The sequence below is a fragment of the Humulus lupulus genome, chromosome 1 (assembly GCF_963169125.1).
Source record: "Humulus lupulus chromosome 1, drHumLupu1.1, whole genome shotgun sequence".
NCBI classification, from domain to species: domain Eukaryota; kingdom Viridiplantae; phylum Streptophyta; class Magnoliopsida; order Rosales; family Cannabaceae; genus Humulus; species Humulus lupulus.
In genome coordinates, this window is record NC_084793.1 from 309345531 (window position 1) to 309365522 (window position 19992).

The 19992-nt window shown below is 32.4% G+C and overlaps 1 protein-coding gene and 1 long non-coding RNA gene across 2 annotated transcripts; one reads left to right on the top strand and one right to left on the bottom strand.

The window, feature by feature from the left end:
- The first annotated feature begins 5703 nt into the window (after positions 1-5703).
- Positions 5704-6272, top strand: LOC133812826 (uncharacterized). Its single transcript, XR_009884030.1, has 2 exons — positions 5704-5902; positions 6030-6272. It is a non-coding gene; the product is annotated as an uncharacterized LOC133812826 (long non-coding RNA).
- A 146-nt stretch (positions 6273-6418) lies between these two features.
- Positions 6419-9148, bottom strand: LOC133812825 (cinnamyl alcohol dehydrogenase 1-like). Its single transcript, XM_062246646.1, has 5 exons — positions 9003-9148; positions 8784-8897; positions 8020-8247; positions 6967-7412; positions 6419-6880 (listed from the first exon to the last, which is right to left on the bottom strand). The coding sequence occupies exons 1-5, from the start codon at positions 9077-9079 to the stop codon at positions 6681-6683; spliced, it is 1065 nt and encodes a 354-aa protein (XP_062102630.1). The 5' UTR covers positions 9080-9148; the 3' UTR covers positions 6419-6680.
- Positions 9149-19992: the final 10844 nt, after the last annotated feature.

The window sequence follows — 19992 nt, forward strand, 5'->3', positions numbered from 1 at the left end:
CATAGGCCTCGGGGTTGGACCTAGTACCCGGTTGGGTAGTATTTGAGGTCTCGGGGGCTGGGATTTGGTTTGGGAACCCTCAGTTATCATTTTTATTGATGAATCCTATATTTTGGTTATGACCAGGTGACCGTCGAGGAATTTAAAGGTTGATCGTTCTCAGGGGTCGTTCATATAATTATTCTCACTTGAACCAGAGGTAAGAAAACGGTGTTTTAGTACAGTTGCACCCTGTATAGATATATGACATGCGTGGTTTGATACTTGAAGCATGTTGGTTGATATATGTGGACGTGGATTGCATATTAAATGCTGTTGAACGTTGGTTACCTGTTTGAGACACTGACTAGTCAGGGACTGACTCTAAAGTCGAGAATCATGCATTGAATGGCTCTATAGCATTAATGCCAGACCGACCCTAGGGTCGAGAAACTTATAAGTGCTTGCCTGGTCTACGGCCAGATGATTATAGCCAAGGTATATGACCCCGGTGACTGTCTGTCACAAGGCTAAGGGACGTTGTCCATAGTTTTGACTCTAGAGTCGTGAGGAAGGTTATGTTGGTGACCAATCACCATGCACCTGTCCTGATCAAGCTTATGAAAGAAATCACCTGTCAATTAAGCCCTGGTGACCCTATCGTCACATGGCTAGAGGGAGCGATGCTCATTACTGTGACTTTTGGCTATTGTCACCTATTTGTGGGACTGATAGTCCTGAGTGGTTATTATGAATGTTGTTGATATTACATCATGTTTTATTATGTTTTCTTGCTGGGCCTTGGCTCATGGGTGCTATGTGGTGCAGGTAAAGGAAAGGAAAAGCTTGGCCAGCCTTGAGTGGAGAGCTTGGGCGATGTAATGTACATACAGGGCCGCTTGACTGCCACGGTCAAGGAGTTCTCAGAGGGACTAGGGGTTTACCCTATTTTTGCCGCTTAGGCCGGCGGGGATTGTAAATTTGGAACTGTAGCAACTCTTTTGTATTACGAACATCTTGTAAATATTTTAAAAGGCTCATGAGCAGTTTATTTACTTAATGAAAAGTGCCCTTTCCTTTTTACTGGTTTTGCACCTTAACCTGTTAATGACACCTAGATCACATTTTAACCAAAGGACTCGGGTAGCGGGTCAAATTTCCGGTTCACAGTTCACCGTAACTGTTCTGGGGTAGCCAGGGCGTTACATGCACTCTCTGCCTTGAAACCAGTTTTAAAGCTTTTTTGTTCTTCAATACAGTAAGTAATTCTCTCACTATGCTATCTTTTTTTTTTCACATCATTTTCTGTTTTGGTTTCATGTATTTTCTCACCAAACAAACAGAATGATATGATATGATACGATATGATATGTTATGTTATGATATGATATACTGATACTAAAACATACAAACTTTTTTGAATAGTCCTTTAACATATATGGATTCCAAATATGTCCTGCATCCCATGCTACTGAGATTATTCAAGTTACTTGGAATTTTCTAAAAGTGAATTATGTCTTTGAATTCTATCGTTCACATTTGGAATTTTTTATCTGATAATGAAGATTTTTGGGGCTGCAGTTAAGTTGCAAGAGTTATTGGCGTATGTAAACATCGAGGAGGAAACACTGACTTGCTTGCAACAGAAACTGCTTGATTTTCTTAAGTACGTACTCTTTCGAGTTTCATATTCATTCTAATTTCCAATTGATTTCGTTACGACAGAACGTTCATCTTGATCTTCTTCTGAAAAACAACACTCCTATGAGTTAAACACTATATGCTTCATGCAGGTTTTTGCAGAAAAATCAGAGTACATTCTTCCCTTCAACCTACGATAGCACGAAAGGTGTTGAAGGAAAGGGCAAAGGGAAAGATGACTGAACACCTACCCCTAAAACTAATCTGCCATCATCAGATATCGAAGTCCGGTGGCAAGTTCGATGACCATCTTAATCCTTTTTGTTTTTGACTTATGGACTCAAAATCCAGGTAGATATATGTAGTGATTGGAATCACCCTCAAGAACTAGAGCAAAAGAACATAGCAGCAATGGAAGACAAAGAAAAATATACAAACAGTTTGTAAACTGAACTGTAATAATAGCAAACTAAAAAACAGAGAGTAGAGCTAATAGAATTACCAGAACATTGAATAGAAAATGAGACCTTTATTGATAATTGAAATCAGTACAAGAGAGAGAGAGAAACATACACGAGAACTAGCTTCTGAATTACACAATACCTCACCAATGGGGAATCAAGATCAGATACACTTGAATCCGTTTACAACCCTCGTAAAACACTCTGTAAAACTCTCGTTCTCTCTCTGGTTTTCTAATCTCAATCATAACAGTATAATGAGTACAAGGTCTATTTAAAGTAGTAGAGCAGTTAGTACAATCTGTTACTAATGCTGATTAAGAAAGCTATTAAAAGAAAATAAGGACACATCAGCAAGAGAATGTTTTAAATGACTGATCTAACACTACAAATCCACCTTAGATTAGTCATTTTAAACTGAAATGAAGCTGATGAGCTGATGAACCTGATAATGAGTTTGAAGTATCAGCACTTGTCGATGTTGAGTAGACTTAGACAGTGCTTGAACTTTGTCAAGTTTACACTCTTTGTCAATATGTCAGCTGGATTTTCATCAGTACTGATTTTCTTGGCTTGAACATCTCCCTTTGCTACAATTTCTCTGATAAAGTGAAACTTTATGTCTATGTGCTTAGACCTCTCATGTAGCATAGGATTTTTAATCAAGTGCAGCGCACTTTGATTGTCACAGTAGACAGTTATGTTGCTCGAGTTTAAGCCAAGTTCATGTGTTAGACCCTTTAACCAAAGAGCTTCTTTGAAAGCTTCAGTTGCTGCCATGTATTCTGCTTCAGTAGTGGAGAGGGCAACAACTTTCTGCAGGTTTGATTTCCAACTGACTGCTCCACCAAATGCAGTAAACACTAGACCAGTAAGAGACCTTCTAGTGTCTATTTTTGCTGCATAGTCACTGTCAACATAACCTACAACATCTTCCGTTGTCTCTGTTTTATCATTGTAGATTAACCCCAGGTTAAGTGAGCCTTTGATGTACCTGAGTATCCATTTGACAGCTGACCAATGAGCATCTCCAGGATTAGCCATGAATCTGCTCACAACACTTAGAGTATGTGCCAGGTCTGCTCTAGTACAGACCATGGCATACATTAGGCTTCCCACAATACTAGTGTAAGGAATTTTCTCCATGAGTTTCTTTTCTGCTTCTGTTTGAGGATTCTGAGATTGAGAAAGTTTGAAGTATGGAGCTAGAGGTGTGGACACAACTTTAGAGTTGTCTCTACCAAACTTTTCTAATACTTTCTTCAAGTAGCTTTCTTGTGATAGTTTGATCACCCCTTTTTGGCTTTGATCAATCTCTATCCCCAGAATTTTCTTGGCCTTGCCAAGGTCTTTCATTTCAAATTCCTCACTCAGCTTTTCTTTGATTCTCTTGATTTCACTCTTGTTTTTCCCAACAATCAGTATGTCATCAACATACAGAAGCAAGTATAGATGTTGATTGATGTACACACAAGGATCATACTGACTCTTAGTGAAACCAATACTAGTGATAAAGCTGTCAAACCTGATATTCCATTGCCTGGTAGCCTGTTTCAGTCCATATAGGGACCTCTTGAGTAGACAGACTTGATTAGGATTACCATTGTCATATCCTTGAGGTTGTTCCATGTAGATTTCTTCTTCAAGCTCACCATGAAGAAATGTTGTCTTCACATCCATTTGGTCCACCTCAAGGTGATCTTTGGCTGCTTTGGCTAACATGACTCAAATTGATGTTTGTTTTATAACTGGAGAGAAAATTTCATTAAAATCTAACCCCTCCTTCTGAGTGAAGCCCTTTGCTACTAGCCTAGCCTTGAATCTTGTTTGCTCAACCCCAGGTATCCCTTCCTTTACCTTCGAGATCCATTTGCAGCCTACAAGTCTAGCATGATCAGGTTTGTTTACTACAATCCATGTTCTATTTTTCTTTAGAGATTCCAGTTCATCATCCATAGCCTTCTTCCAGGCTTTACCTTCAGGTCTGTTGAGAGCCTCTTGGACAGTTAGGGGATCCGAATTGATTTCTTCTTCTGCAACAGACAGAGCATATGCAATGAAGTCTGCATATCCCAGTCTTTCTGGTGCCTTGATCTCCCTTCTTTTCCTGTCCCTAGCCAACTGATAACCACTCAACTCACTTGTTGTCTCAACTCGTTGAGTGTGTTCAGTTTGATCTGCTCCAATAGTTTCTTTTGAGCATTTGCACCTTTGTCGACTTCCACCTGAGTTGTGGCATGATTTATTCTGCTGTCAGTATCTTTACTGATCTTCATTGGCATCTCTTCTTCTCTAAAAACCACATCTCGACTAATGATGCACCTCTTAAAACCTTCTTCTAGGCACCACAGTTTGTACCCTTTAACACCATTGGGGTATCCAATGAATATGCACTTGATAGCTCTAGGCTCGAGCTTATCTTGTCTTATATGTGCATATGCTGTGCAGCCAAACACTTTCAAGTGTTCATAGCTTGGTTTCTTCTCAGTCCAAGCTTCTTGAGGAGTTTTGAATTTCAAAGCTACTGAGGGACACCTGTTTATCAAGTAGTTGGCTGTAGTGACAGCTTCTCCCCATAATTTCCTCTCAAGGTTTGCACCCTTTAACATGCATCTCACTCTCTCTAAGAGAGTTCTGTTCATCCTCTCAGCAACTCCATTTTGCTGAGGGGTTTTTCTAACAGTGTTATGCCTTGCAATTCCCACACTACTACAGAATTTATCAAACTCCTTGGAGCAGAATTCAAGCCCATTATCGGTCCTGAGTTTCTTGACTCTCAAACCAACCTGGTTTTCAGTGAGAGTTTTCCAAGCAATGAAACTCTCTAGGGCTTGATCTTTAGACTTCAAGAGCATTACCCAAACTTTCCTTGAGTAATCATCAACAATGCTCATGAAGTAGTTTGCTCCATCCAAAGATGGAACCTTGGAGGGTCCCCATAAGTCAGAGTGAATATAAGCTAATGGAGCTGTTGTAGTGTGAGTACCTTGGCCAAATTTCACTCTGCAGTGCTTCCCATAGATGCACTCTTCACAAAAATCTAGCTTGCCACTAAGTTTTCCACTGAGAACACCCTGTTTTAACAGTTCAGCAATACCTCTTTCACTGATGTGGCCAAGTCTTTGATGCCATAACTAGGGGTGAGCATCGGTCGGTTTGGGCGGTTTTTTCACAAAAAAAATCCAGAATTCGGTTTTCGGTTCGGATTGGTGCAATCCAAAAACCGACCGAACCAAACCAGTTTAAAAAAAAAACCGACCGTTTTGGACTGCGGTTTGGTCGGTTAAACCGACCAAACCGAATTGATTATTTATTTATTTATTTTATTTTGAAAGTTTTAGTTAAAAAATTAAAAAATTTGGATTGTTAGAATCCATTTTTGTGTGTTTTTAAAACATAAATATATAGAACATAATTACATTTACAAGTGCCCTAAGTTTTTTTTTTATTTTTATTAAAAATTTTAATAATTAAAATTATATAATATTATATTATTATTTTATTGTGTTCGGTCGGTTTCGGTTTTTTTGGTCGGTTCACCCAAAATTTCCAAACCGGCCGAACAGTGGCGGTTTGCACCGTCGGCCGAACATATGGATTCCAAATATGTCCTGCATCCCATGCTACTAAGATTATTCAAGTTACTTGGAATTTTCTAAAAGTAAATTATGTCTTTGAATTCTGTCGTTCATATTTGGAATTTTTTATCTGATAATGAAGATTTCTGGGGCTGCAGTTAAGTTGCCAGAGTTATTGGCTTATGTAAACATCGAGGAGGAAACACTGACCCGCTTGCAACAGAAACTGCTTGATTTTCTTAAGTACGTACACTTTCGAGTTTCATATTCATTCTAATTTCCAATTGATTTTGTTATGACAGAACGTTCATCTTGATCTTCTTCTGAAAAACAACACTCCTACGAGTTAAACACTATATGCTTCATGCAGGTTTTTGCAGAAAAATCAGAGTACATTCTTCCTTTCAACCTACGATAGCACGAAAGGTGTCGAAGGAAAGGGCAAGGGGAAAGATGACTGAACATCTATCCCTAAAACTAATCTGCCATCATCAGATATCGAAGTCCGGTGGCAAGTTCGATGACCATCTTAATCCTTTTTGTTTTTGACTTATGAACTCAAAATCCAGGTAGATATATCTTCCAATTGTTGTACTAGTAGCATTAGTTCATTCTTTCTTTCCTAAAGAGATTCATGAAGTCACTCGCTGTTATTTTCTGCATAACATTTGGAAATGGAAAATGGGCGTTGCTGTATAATTCACTACTTTGAATCTGTTAGAAATGACAACTCTTACTCTACTACTCTAGTAGCTTTCCAGTTCAATTAAACTCTATTTGTGTTAAAGGATGGTGTTATTATCTTGCATATATAAATGTTTAAGTTAGGGGTAAGACGTTTGATTAAATCTTGATCCTCCATTATTGTGTTGGCTTCTTCACAGAACATATTTAGTCTCATCTCTCCATTTCTCCATACATATTATTGTACATGAGTACTGCTTTTATTTGAAAAAACGAAAATTGTCGATTCTCATCGGCAATTTTGACATGAAGATTTAGAGAGGACATTATTGTGTCATCAATGAAGATTGCTTCCAGCCACATCCAGCACAAACCTATATCTAACATCGTTCCTTTCCATTCTCTCGAAAGCCTTGTTCACATAATCCATCTTCACCACCTCAATCATTGTCTTCAGACCTTTCTCTGCCCAAAACTCTAATAAATCCTCAGTCTCCTTCATGCTTCCAATGAAACTCCCTCCAATAGTCTTCTTGCCTTCATTCATAAACAAGATCAATCTCAGCAAATTTTCAATGCAAAAACTCAACAAGCAAGTATTAAAGTAAGTCAGACATACATACCAAGACTCAATTCACTAGCTATAAACTGAAGTGGCTGAGGAGATGCCCCAACTATCACAAGCCTTCCCTCAATTTTCAGCAATGAAAGGTAGGCTTGTATGTTGTGAAATGCTGGAACAGTGTCCAAAATATAGTCTAGACTGGCGGCTGCCGCCTCCATCTCGGCCGAGTCGGAGCTAACCAGGTAAGAATCAGCCCCTAAATGCTCTAAAGCCTCCGCCTTTTTCTTACCAGAAGTGCTTATTACTGTCACATGGTGTCCCATTGCCTTGGCTATGATCACCCCCAAATGCCCAACTCCTCCTAACCCCAATATTCCAACTCTCAACACCTCATTAGAAGAACCTTTAGTGAGTTGTTTCAAAGGACTGTAAGCTGTCACACCAGCACACAATAGTGGAGCTGTCTGTTCCAATGCTAGTTTGTCTGGTATCCTTGCAACAAACCTGTGGTAGTAGTACACATAGATACACACTAGTTTCAATGATTAGGGCTGAGCATAAAGTCCGAAAAACCGAAAAAACTGTGTACACCAACCTTCCAAACACTGAAAAAACCGAAACCAATTAAACCGAACACCAAAAAAACCGTCAACGGCGCAAACTGCCACTGATCGGTTGGTTTGAAAATTTTGTGTGGACCGACCGGCGGAACCGAAACCGATCGAACAATATAATATATACTAATATAATATTATATAATTATTAATTATTAAAATTATTAGATAAAAATAAAAAAATATGAAATTATGTTCTATATACTTATGTTTTAAAAATGCACAAACATGGATTCCAACAATCCAAATTTTTTAGATTTTTAACTAAAACTTTCAAAAATAAAAAAAATAATAAATTCGGTTTGGTCGATTTTTTCTTTTAACTGGTTTGGTCGGTCGATTTTTGGATTGCACCAATCTGGACCGAAAACTGAATTCTGGATTTTATGTTATGAAAAAATTGTCCAAACCGACCGATGCTCACCTCTATCAATGATTATGTTGAAAAAGAGAAAATACCCAGAAAAAAAAAAGCAAACTGATTTGGGATTGCTTACGCTTGGTGAACCACCATGGTAGAGGAGAAGCCTCCACGAGAGGGAGCTCCATCTGGGAAGGTGCCACCAACAGTGAAAATTTGTTTGGTGCAATAGTTCTCTTTGTTGGATTTGCAGGAAGAGCAGTCCGCACAAGACCCAATTACGCAGCCTACTCCAACTTTGTCCCCAACTTTGAATTTTCTTACTTCTGAACCCAACTCTTCAACTTCACCCACTACTTCATGCCTGCAAATACATAACCAGGCAAAACGACAATAGAAGTTGGTAAAACGACATTGAAGTTAATTCGTATAAAGTGATGGTCATACTTGTAAAACGACAATATAACTTTAAAAGGACATATCTCATCTAAAAATACCACTTGGGAAAATTGTAGCATGAAAAATACTAATAACTCATAACAAGATGGTATTAGACTTTTTTTTTTAAGAATTTTCACTTGTATGATTTAGTTCCTATATTTTTGTATAAAAGTTAGTTTATGTCATAATTTTACTTTTAATCAAGTTTTCCATATTTAGTTAGTTAGCAATTGTATTTCTCATAATGTTTTTTTTTCTTTAATAAATTTTTCCATACATATTATAAAAAGTATAATCTCCATATTTTTGCACATTAATTGCATAAAAGCCATATTTATGAAAAATCCCCAAAAAATAATGCATTTTTTTATATCAAAATTGGGTACCATAGTACTCTTCATTTCATATAACAAAATTGTACAAGAGCTTGATGAAAAAAAAGAAGAAGAGTGATTTTACCCTGGTACCAAAGGGTAATTAGTTGAAAGAAGTTCATTCCTCATTTGATGAAGATCTGTATGATCAATTCCACAGTACAATACCTTTAGTACTACATCTTCTGGACCTGTTTTTCTGTTCATTACAACAATATTCAGCATATTAACACTTACCCACTTTATAAGAACCAGTTACAAAAATTCAACAACAAGAAAAAACCAGTTTCAAAAACATAATAACCTGAGACTAAATGAATAGGAGGACAGAATACCGGTTGAGTCTCTGGCAGCCCAACCTATCACTCTTCTTTCTGCCATTTTTTTAGTACTCAAAATTTCGAAAAAGGGTAACAATAACAAGAACAAGTGAGCAAGTTTGTGAAAAGTGGAAGATGGTGTGAGTTGATTGATATGTAAATCCAAGGTTTTATAGTCCAAAGAGTCAAATTCTTGTAGATTTATTCAAAGAAAAATATTATAATGTAAAGTTTAGTTTAGTTTATTCAATGTTTCTAGTCGGACAAAGACAAAGTAGATAGTGTTGCTATACATTAAGATATAGCATAGTAAAAAAAAGACTAATTATCAAATTAATTAGTCTATCATTTTGGTTAAATGCCCCATAACAAATAATAGAGGTATTATTTTATTCTATGTTCTTTAGTGGATAGTATGCCTCATCAAATACGTCATGGCTTATTATAGCCCTAAATGCTTATTAACAATTATATATTGTGCATAATAATAGAAGCAATATACTTTTTTTTAAGGGTGAGAGCTTGTTAAGTGGTGAAAATGCACAAAGTAAATAATGATACGTCGACCCAAAATATGCACTCAAATATTATACACAGTATTGTGACAGTTTAGCTTAGTCAATCATATTTATTAAAAATGTGACATACTGTTTTAAAAAGTAGTGATGCATCACTGTGTATAATGTTTGAGTATACATATCATTACTCATTCATAAAATGCGAATGATATTGCACTTATTGTGGTTAGTCTTTAAGAAAGTACTGTAAAACCTCTCTAGAGTAATAATGTTGGGACTAACATATTTTATTATTATGAGGATGCTATAACTTAATAGAATTATATCTATAAAATATTGTAAATATACACATTCAAATATAAATTAAATAATAATTGTTAAAATAAGTCAAATTTAATGTAAAACATTGATAAACGAAAATGACATCAAGATATAGCTACAATGTACATATCTATATAATGTTGGAAATATACAAAGTTATTTTATAAGTCTAAATTGATAATTAATTTTATCATGAATTTTTAGTATGTAAAAGATAGCATATCTCTTCAATATAAAAAGTGTGTAGATAATGGAAATTGTTGGTTTTAACGGTTTTTTTATTTTTTTCAGTTAATTTTAACGGAATATTCTTATATTTAATAGTAGATTTTAAACCTGATTCAAACTTAAATAAATAAATAATTAAAAAAATTAAAAATAATTTTTTGAGATATTTTACAATAATAATTATTTAAAAATAATAAAATCATACATTTTATAACTTAAATAAAATTTAATTAAAATTAATATTATATTAAATATATAATATATTGTTACACCCAGATTTCGAGCTATGAGAATTGTGACCTCGAAAGCTGGATTCGTAATGAATGGACTCGTAATATCTGGAATACGTCCGAAGTCTAGGCATCGAGCCTGCGAAGCAGAGACGACTTCGAAGATAGTAGCCTCGAGATCCTCACAAGCTCGAAAGACAGACCCCGAAGTACTTCTGTTCTCGGGATGGCCTCGGATTAGGGCTCCGAGTCTGACACCCGTATGAGCTCGAAGTCATGTGGTCTCGGGAAGATGCTATAAGCTCGAAAGTCAACAAGAGACCTGGGTGAATAGCCTGTGAAGTCTAGGCATTGAGCCTGCGAAGCAGAGACGACTTCGAAGATGGTAGCCTCGAGATCCTCACAAGCTCGAAAGATAGACCCTGAAGTACGTCTGTTCTCGGGATGGCCTCGGATTAGGGCTCCGAGCCTGACACCCGTATGAGCTCGAAGTCATGTGGTCTCGGGAAGATGCTATAAGCTTGAAAGTCAACAAGAGACCTGGGTGAATAGGGCCTTGGCGATATAAGATAACAATTTTGAATATCTTTGTGGATCATCAATGAGAGATGCGGTCTACATTGATTGTTATAAATCCCCTATAATCAAGGGATATTAATTGTTCAGTTATACGCCCCCTGATCTTCAAGGGACGTTTCCTTGTATATAGGATTACAGGCTTTGAATGCCATTAAATTTATTTGCATATAAAGAATAACTTCCCGAAATATGTGGGATAGTATTCTGAAACCTCCTCTATAAATAGAGAGGTCATGTATCATTGTAAGGGACGGAACTTTTGTGATCTTAAGAGAAAACTCTAGGGAATTCATCCTTGAAGAATTTTCAGAGATAATCTTAAGTTTAATAACAAGGACTCGTGGACTAGGCAGAGCTAACTACTGAACCACGTATAAAATCTCATTTGTCTTATCATATTTTTATTGGCCATAACCGATTATTGTTTTCGTGCTCTTATTTCACTGTTGACGAAAAACGACGTCAACATATATAATCTTTTATTGTCACTGCCAAATTTAAAAACTAAAACAAATATAAACTTAATAAAAAATAAATTAATTAATTTATTAAAATAAGATATTTTTAAGATAGTTTTTGATAATTTAAATACTTAAATCATATTTATTTAAAAATAATAAAGACATACATATAGTTTTTTATCTTATAAATTTGTGCGATAGTTTATTTTTTATCAAGTGATTGAAGCTCTTTTTTTTTCAGTAAATTCACCAAATGACACATTGCGAGATATATTAGAAACTAAAAATATATAGTTGATGCATATATACTATTGTCTACACTATGATTTTTTATATTCTTATTTTATTTATATTATTAATTTATTTTTAAATATTATTATATTTTATATATATGTCATGTAAATATATATATATATATGTCAATGTTGTGTTTAGATGCCATATATGTAGAGATTATTGATATAATATAAACTATAGAATTGTAATTCATTCTATTATTAGAATTATAGACAATGTGTATGATAATAGTGAATCAATTTTTATTAAAATTATAGACAATGTTTACAATTTTAAAACTAAGTAAATGTGCATTGCACGTTGCTTTTATCTAGTATATAAATATATTTAATATTAAGACAATTATTATTATGTTGATGCATATTTTCTAAAGGCGGGATAAAAAAATATTATAACTGTTGACGCGGTTCTTCGCCAACAGATAATTAAGAAGATAAGAGAATGGGATTAGTACTAAGTGTTGAATCGAAACAGATAAGTGATCTTAATGTCCTATGATAATGCAAACACTTTTTTTAGGTGGTTCAAAGGTTAAAATCCTTCTACTCCACCAGCCACTATTATTGCTATTTTTCTGGTATTTTTTACAAGGTATATTGTTACACTATAGAATCCAACCCCTTTTCATTCCCAGCCTTTCCATATTTATAGGAGAAGGCACCTGGGGGTTGGTAAGGGGGGTCATCCCGTGACCTTTTTACCTCATGTCACTTCTGTGACATTCATGATTAATTCCTAAAACCTGACACATTAAGTGTGGTCTAATCAATAAAAATGGGGATAATGGGCCGCACGGCCCATCCCAGTCGTGGGTGCCTCAACACGCACGTTCCTGCTGAGTGTCCGAGAATTCAGGGATATATCAGACACGTGATGTCTGATATATGCACGTTTACATTGCGTGGTTGAATTGGTAAAAGGTCATAGCTTCCAACTCCAGCTCGAGCCTCGAGCTGGACACCTTCGTGGCCTGCGGTCTTCATAATCCTGACTCAGCCCTTGATTAGTCTTGACAGAACTTTGGATACCTCGAGCTAAATGGGTAGGACCTGACAACAACAGCTCCGGCCACATGGGATCCACGTGGTTGATATAATCACGTCATATCTCAGCTCGCTGTTAGCCCGTGGAAAATTAGGGTGTACAATAACTTATTACAATGTGGAGTTTATTCCTATTTATAACTGGTCCTAAATTGAGACTAAAACTTTTTATGACTACTAGGTGCAAGCAACGTGCAATGCACATTTACTTAGTTTTATTTAAAAAAATTATTAATTATTTTTAATAAATTTTTATGATTGTCATATAAATTTTAAATAAATAAAAAAAATACTATATGTAAAAGAATGACATAAACATATTAAATTTAAAAAAAAAACACTGTTTACGGTTTTTTTATAATAATACAATCACTTTTTAGATAACAAACTACCATATTTAAGATACAAAACATTAATGATATTATTCAAATCACGCCTCAATAATTGGAGAATAAACTTATTTATTTTTTATATAAAATAAATGTTATTCTAATTTCTTATTTAGTTACACATCCATACTATTTGTACACACGACACTTATATATAAATAATGTATTTATTATGTATTATATATTATTATAATGATAATATTTTATAATATGTGAATTTATATTAATATAATTATTAAATATTTAATTTTGTATTAAATATTATAATAATAATATTTTAATTTATTCAATGTTTCTAGTAAGACAAAGTAGATAATGGTGTTATATATTAAGATAGAGCATAGTAAAAAAAAGACTAATTATCAAAATAATTAGTCTATCATTTTGGTTAAATGTCCCATAAAAAATAATAGAGGTATTGTATTATTCTATGTTCTTTAGTGGATAGTATGCTCATCAAATATGTCATGGCTTAGTATAGCCCTAAATGCTTACATATAATAATAGAAGAATATTTTTTTTTTTTAAGAGTGAGAGCTCGTTAAGGGGTGAAAATAGACCAAATAGATAATGATATGTACCTACAATATACAATATGTGTCAAAATATTATATCAAACGATGTGACAATTTAGGTTAGTTAATTATATTTATTAAACTGTGACACACACGCTGTTTGGTACATAATTTGAGTGGATATGATTACTCATTCATAAAATTTGTATGATATTGGACTTATTGTGGTTAAATCTTTAAGAATCTATATATATATATAAGAATTTTTTTTTATAGGGTTTCAGTTTAAGTTTTATTGGTAGGGCTCTCAGTATTCTCGAACTTTGAACAGTTTTCGGCGCAATTTTTTTTGATGACTATGTATATTGTAGCTATTTAGAGCATCATCGCGATTTTTAGAAAATTCTGAATAGTTTACAGTACCGAAAACTTGGTTCAAATATGTTGTTACACGCGTGACTAATTTTTTTTATGCGCGTGGAAAACAACATGTGTGAACCTAGTTTTCGGTACTATAAACTATTCAGAATTTTCTGAAATTTTTTGCATAATGCTCTAAATAGCTACAATATACACGGTCATAAAAAAAAGTCTCACCGAAAACTGTTCACGAGTCGAGAAACATTGAAAGTCCTATGAGTATGGCTTAAAGTAAAGCTACTATGAAAAAATTATACTGTATATATATAAAATTATAAATATTAAAACATAAAGAGAATAATTTTTTATAAATATACGAAAATAACACAAAAGTTGTTTGGTCCAACCATAATATTGTTTTTGTATTGTGATATGAAATAGAAGATCTTCAACACATTATAATATCTGTTTGTGGAACCTAAAAATATAATAAAAAAACGTAGAGATATTTTATTTTATGCTATTCAGTGAATATGCTTTATGTTGTCATGGCTTATTTATAGGAGAAATTATAACCCTTTAAATGCTTTATTTTGCTTTCTTGAACCATACTCCATAAACAAAGAACCATAGCACCAAAACACTATAAATACGACATTTGTTCTTTGAAACGACAAAGTTAAAATTATCTTAGAAAAAAATATTATCAAACTTTATCTAACCTTCCATTTTCTCAAAATCCTTGTTTGCATTTATAGTCCATCTTCACTATCTCTATCATTGTTTTTAGACCCTTCTCAGCCCAAAAATCAAATATCTCCTGTGCTTTTGATACTACTAATAATAGTAATAAAAATAAATAAATAAACGTCCAAAAAAACATCAATAGAAACAACCAAAAGAGCTTAACAACATTAGTGTACTAAAATAGTCATATAAGGATACTTTGAATTATTAGTTGAACCCCCATGACCAACTCTTCTTAGGCCTAATATTCAAGCTCTCACAACAATTTTATTTGCCCCTTTGATCATTTGTTTCATGGTTGGGAAAGCTTATTATTTTGCTTATATTTAATAGCATTAGATAATTAAAATTTTCTGCTTATTTTTTCTATTTGAATAATTATAATATAAAGATTTTCTTTTTCTATTTGAATATACCATTTTGCTCTACCGAGTTTATACAAAATACCAAATATACCTTCTAGTCTTCATAAATACTAAAATAGTACCATCTGCTTTGTTGTTCCTACCAAAATAGTATCCTGAATCTATTTTTGATCAAAATTATTTTTTCAAAAAGCATTTTACCCCTACTTATATATTTTATCAGTAATTAAAATTATTATTAAAAACATATAAGTTTAAAGAAATAATAATAAATAAATAAATGAGAATAAAATAAATAAATAAATAATGAAAAATAATTTATTATTATTTAATATTTGATTTTAACTTAAATAAACTTAAAATGTCATTATTTATTTAAGTACATAAATACCTAAATAAATAAAACTTAAATATATGTATGTTTATATGTTTATTAATTTATTATAAGAATTAGAAATAAAACTTAATTATTTTTATTCTCATTTTTTTATTTTGTTATTATTTCTTTAAGTTTATATGTTTTTAAAAATAAAGTTTAAGTATTATTAATTTATTAAAAGAATTCAAAATAATTTTAATTATAGACAAAATATATAAGTAGGTTATATGGTCTTTGAAAACAATAATTTTGACCAAAAATAGATTTTGGGTACCATTTTGGTAGGAACAACAAAACAAAGAGTACCATTTCGTTATTTATGAAGACTGGGAGACATATTTAGTATTTTGTATAAACTCACGAGACTAAAATGATATATTCGCTAAAATATAAGGAAAATTATTACTTTTTGTATATTTTCAATAAAATATTAAATGAACAGTAATGAAAGATTATTTTTTCATCAGATTTTACAATTATTTATTGGAGCATAATGCTAAAAGTTGTACCAAATATATCACATATTATTTTTTTGAACCAAATACAACACAATATTTACATCTCGCACTGGAAGTAGAAACAAGAAGCAAAAGAGCTAAACAACAATGCAATGGCTTACTAAAATTACAAAATCTCATTTCTCATTTGATGAAGATAAGTGTTAGAATATTAAGAGGCCTGAGATTGAAGGAATAATAATAATTAGGTAAGGGTTGTCTTTAATTAGCAGCCAATTAGCCTAATATATAGTGCCCATTTTCTTTACTAAAATATAGAAAGATAAATAAGATTGTATAATATTTTTGTGGATTTTATACTCTTTTTAAGAAGAACCCAAGTAATAATTCAAAAAATGCACAACATTAAGGACCAAAGTCATTTCATCATAAATCGAAAATACATTGGATTGGATGTTTGGGTGTGCTTTTTTTTTCTTTCATAAATATATATTTTTTTTGTTTTTTTTTACTCTTTTAGGGTTCGTGATTTTTTTTCAAAAATACTAACTTAAGTATTTAAAAATATGATTTTCAAAGTTTTTTATTTATAAAAATACAGTATAAAAAAAGTAACTAAAAACAACAGTTGGACAACAATTAAACATTAACCCACTGCATTAAAAAACAACAATTGGACAACAATTAGAAGTCAAATTCATTGCATACTAACATGTTTTAAAAAAATATTCAACATATATCTGAAAACAATTAAACACCAATTAAACATCAACACAACAACATAACAACTACACATAAACTTAAACAACTAAAAAAACAACATGAAAACAACTATTGGAGTGGCCAAAAATTGCACCAGGCCCGGCCCGAATCAATCATGTCATCAGCCCACAACCCATTAAACATTAAAAAGCCCGTCAAGTCCTATCAGTAAGAAGCTACTTTGAACAACTAGGCCCAATCTCAGTACCAAACAAACTTGAGCCCACATGTCAAGAATAACGTTGAGCTTTGACCACGCCCTAAGCCCAAAAATACTATTCAAACATACCCCCAAGAACATGTCAAACACGTGGGATACATGCAATTAGCTAAAGCAGTCTCTAACTCGCCCCAAAGAATCGATCTTCCTCCTAAAAAGGAAGAAGATCACTTCTCATGTCCATCCTTCAGGAGCTAGGCAACTGACCACTAAGGCTTCTATAAATAAAAATGACAAATTGACTAACAGGGGTCCTAGGAAGCATTCATTGAAAAGCTCTCAATCTCTTTCTAATACTATCGGATCGATCACTTAGATCATCCCCTCGCTGCCACTCGACAGTGGATTTATTTACTTGTTGTTTACTTTCTTTATTCTATACTCGAATTGCTTACTAACTTGACCGTCGGAATCCCTTCGGCTGGCACCACCCCGGTGTCCCAAGACTTTCACTATCTTTCTTCCTTTGTTCTACAGATTGTCAGTGCTTGCGATCCATCCTTTCCCATCATTGTAGATTTTTCCCTCTACAACTATAGATAAACTTAAACAACACTACAAAAACAACAAAAAAAAAACTGTAAAAAATTCCTTAAAATCGTAAAATTGAAAAAAAAAAAAAACTTTATGATACTGTAAAAATATAAACTTTTAGCGAAATTAAGTGTATTTTTTTTTAGTGGAATCATGTTTTTTTATTTTTAGAATGGAGAGATGATATGTGATTCTACATCCTATATTCAACGCCATCAAATAATCTGTTATCTTAAATATTTATGTCGTTTTTCATTATTGTTGTCGTTTTCTGCTATTATTGTCGTATTTTCTTCTCATTGTCTTTTTTTATTTATTATTGTCATTTCATAGCTTCTGTCGTTTTCTTGTCATTGTCGTTTGGTAATAATGTCGTTTTTATTATTATTATTGTCGTTTTTTTTCTTTTTATGCCGTTGATTTATATAATTGCCGTTTTCCCTCGTCATTTTCCATTATTATTGTCATTTCGTCTCATTATCTTATATGCATAACTTAGATAAAATTCGTTTAAACTAGAAAAACGAGTCAGATGGTATAATTTTGTGGATTTTTGTACTCTTTTTAAGACCCATCTCCAAGCAAAAATAATTCAAAAAATGCTGGAACATTCAACTCCATAAAAGACCAAATTAAGCCAATAATGCAGTTAAGAGTACTTACTGTGGCTGCTATTTATTACATAAATATATGAACCTGTTTGATTTGAGTGTGACGATTCATTTTAACAAATATATGAGTGTAATTATAAATACACTATGTGAGTGTTCATAGAACAAAGTAGCATAAGAAGAGATTGAGAGAGAGCAAAAAAAGTTATTCCGGGCGAAAATACTCAAAAAAAAAAAAAAAAGTTAATTGTTACATTTTAATATTCAAATTTTGGTTACGACGGTAATAATATTTAAATTAAAATTTTTGTGCAACCGTTAGTACTCACTATTAACGTCCATGTTAAGTAGTCATATGTTACTTTTTTATTGGTCTAAATTAAGCGTGTTACTATTAAATTGATCTAATTATGTGCATACTTAATAGACAATTAATAGTGAGTACTAAAATTATACTAAAATATAAAATTTATGTATTAATACCATAAACAAAATTGAATATTAAAGTGTAACAATTAAAAAAAATTTAATTATTTTTATCGTCAATAACCCAAAAGAAATAGATGATTTACCAGGCACCAAAATTCCTTATGGTATTTTTAGTACTCAAAATTTCTAAAATGGAAACAAAAGTGAGTTGATTGGTTTACCCTAATTATTTGTTTTCAATATTTGAAGTGTGAACTCATGTAGAACCCATCACCAAACTAACAAGGAAGAATTTTTTTTTAAATAACTGTTTCCATATAGGGTACCATGAATATATATAAGTACCCCATTAATTAAAAAATAATAATTTTTAAAATAATTTTAACACTTTTTCTCAATATTTCTTTTGGCATTCTTTAATTTTTTTTAGTTAATGTCAATAATTTTATTATATCTTGTTTTCATAAACTTTAACATGATTTATATTTTTTTGTTTTTTTTAATTTAAATATTTTAGATATATATTATTTATATGTATTTTTTAGAATATGACAAAGAAAAAAAATTAAAAAAATGTGAACATAAGTTGAAAAAAAATATTATATATTAATTTTTAATAAAAATAGGGGTGTTAATCAAATTTTGGATACATAATATATATTTACCACATAGATTAGAAGCAATTTGTTTAAAAAAGTCAAATAACATAAGAGCTGTTCATAAAGGAAACCTTAAATAAACCAAAAAAAAGAAAAAGAGGCACTTAGACAACTATAGAACCTATAAATAGTAGTTAAAACCTATATAAATATATATATATTCAAAGCCAAGTCTAAAAATCAACATAATAAACAACTACTAGTCACCCCTAAGATCTACATTAATATATAACATAAGAAACAATAAAGAACTACAACCTTCATTATGAGGAGGAAAATCATTTTCTACAAATTAATACTCCAAAATAAAACCTCAAAAATTAAAAAAGAAAACCAATATTAGATATCAGTATATGCTTGATGTTACTTTCATTCTAAAAAATGAATAATCAACCCAATAATGCTTGTCCATTTTCTTAGAATCCAAACAACCCAATAATATGCAAATCAGTCATAAGAAATCTCACTCACTCACTCGTCTACTACTGTGGCGCAATGAGCATAGTTGAGACAGAGAGACTAATCCAAAAGGCTAACCAAAAATTAACCCAAAAAACCAAATCTCATTAAAATATATTTGCAAAAATGTTTGGAGGTGTTTTGTTACAGTTGTCTTGTGATCAAGCCAAAAAGCCAAATGCTCTTGTCATTAGCTAAACGACTATTCAAACAAATCCTATATTAATACTAATTAGCCCAAATAATTAATGATTAACTAATTGTTATAATAATATTCTAATACTGATAGCGAATGTTGGATTTTTTAAATGTACCAAACCAAATGGCCGGCACAGCTACTATCTCTCACAGCCGGCCATTTTTGCACTCTCTGCCTTGAAACCAATTTTAAAGCTTTTTTGTTCTTCAAT

Bases quoted from the DNA above. Each gene is read 5' to 3' on its own strand.
- LOC133812825 (XM_062246646.1), bottom strand. From the start codon at position 9,079: ATGGCAGAAAGAAGAGTGATAGGTTGGGCTGCCAGAGACTCAACCGGT. The intron at 7,413-8,019 runs GTAAGCAATCCC...CTACTACCACAG, and splicing joins ACCATGGTGGTTCACCAAGC to GTTTGTTGCAAGGATACCAG. The intron at 6,881-6,966 runs GTATGTATGTCT...TTATGAATGAAG, and splicing joins AGCTAGTGAATTGAGTCTTG to GCAAGAAGACTATTGGAGGG.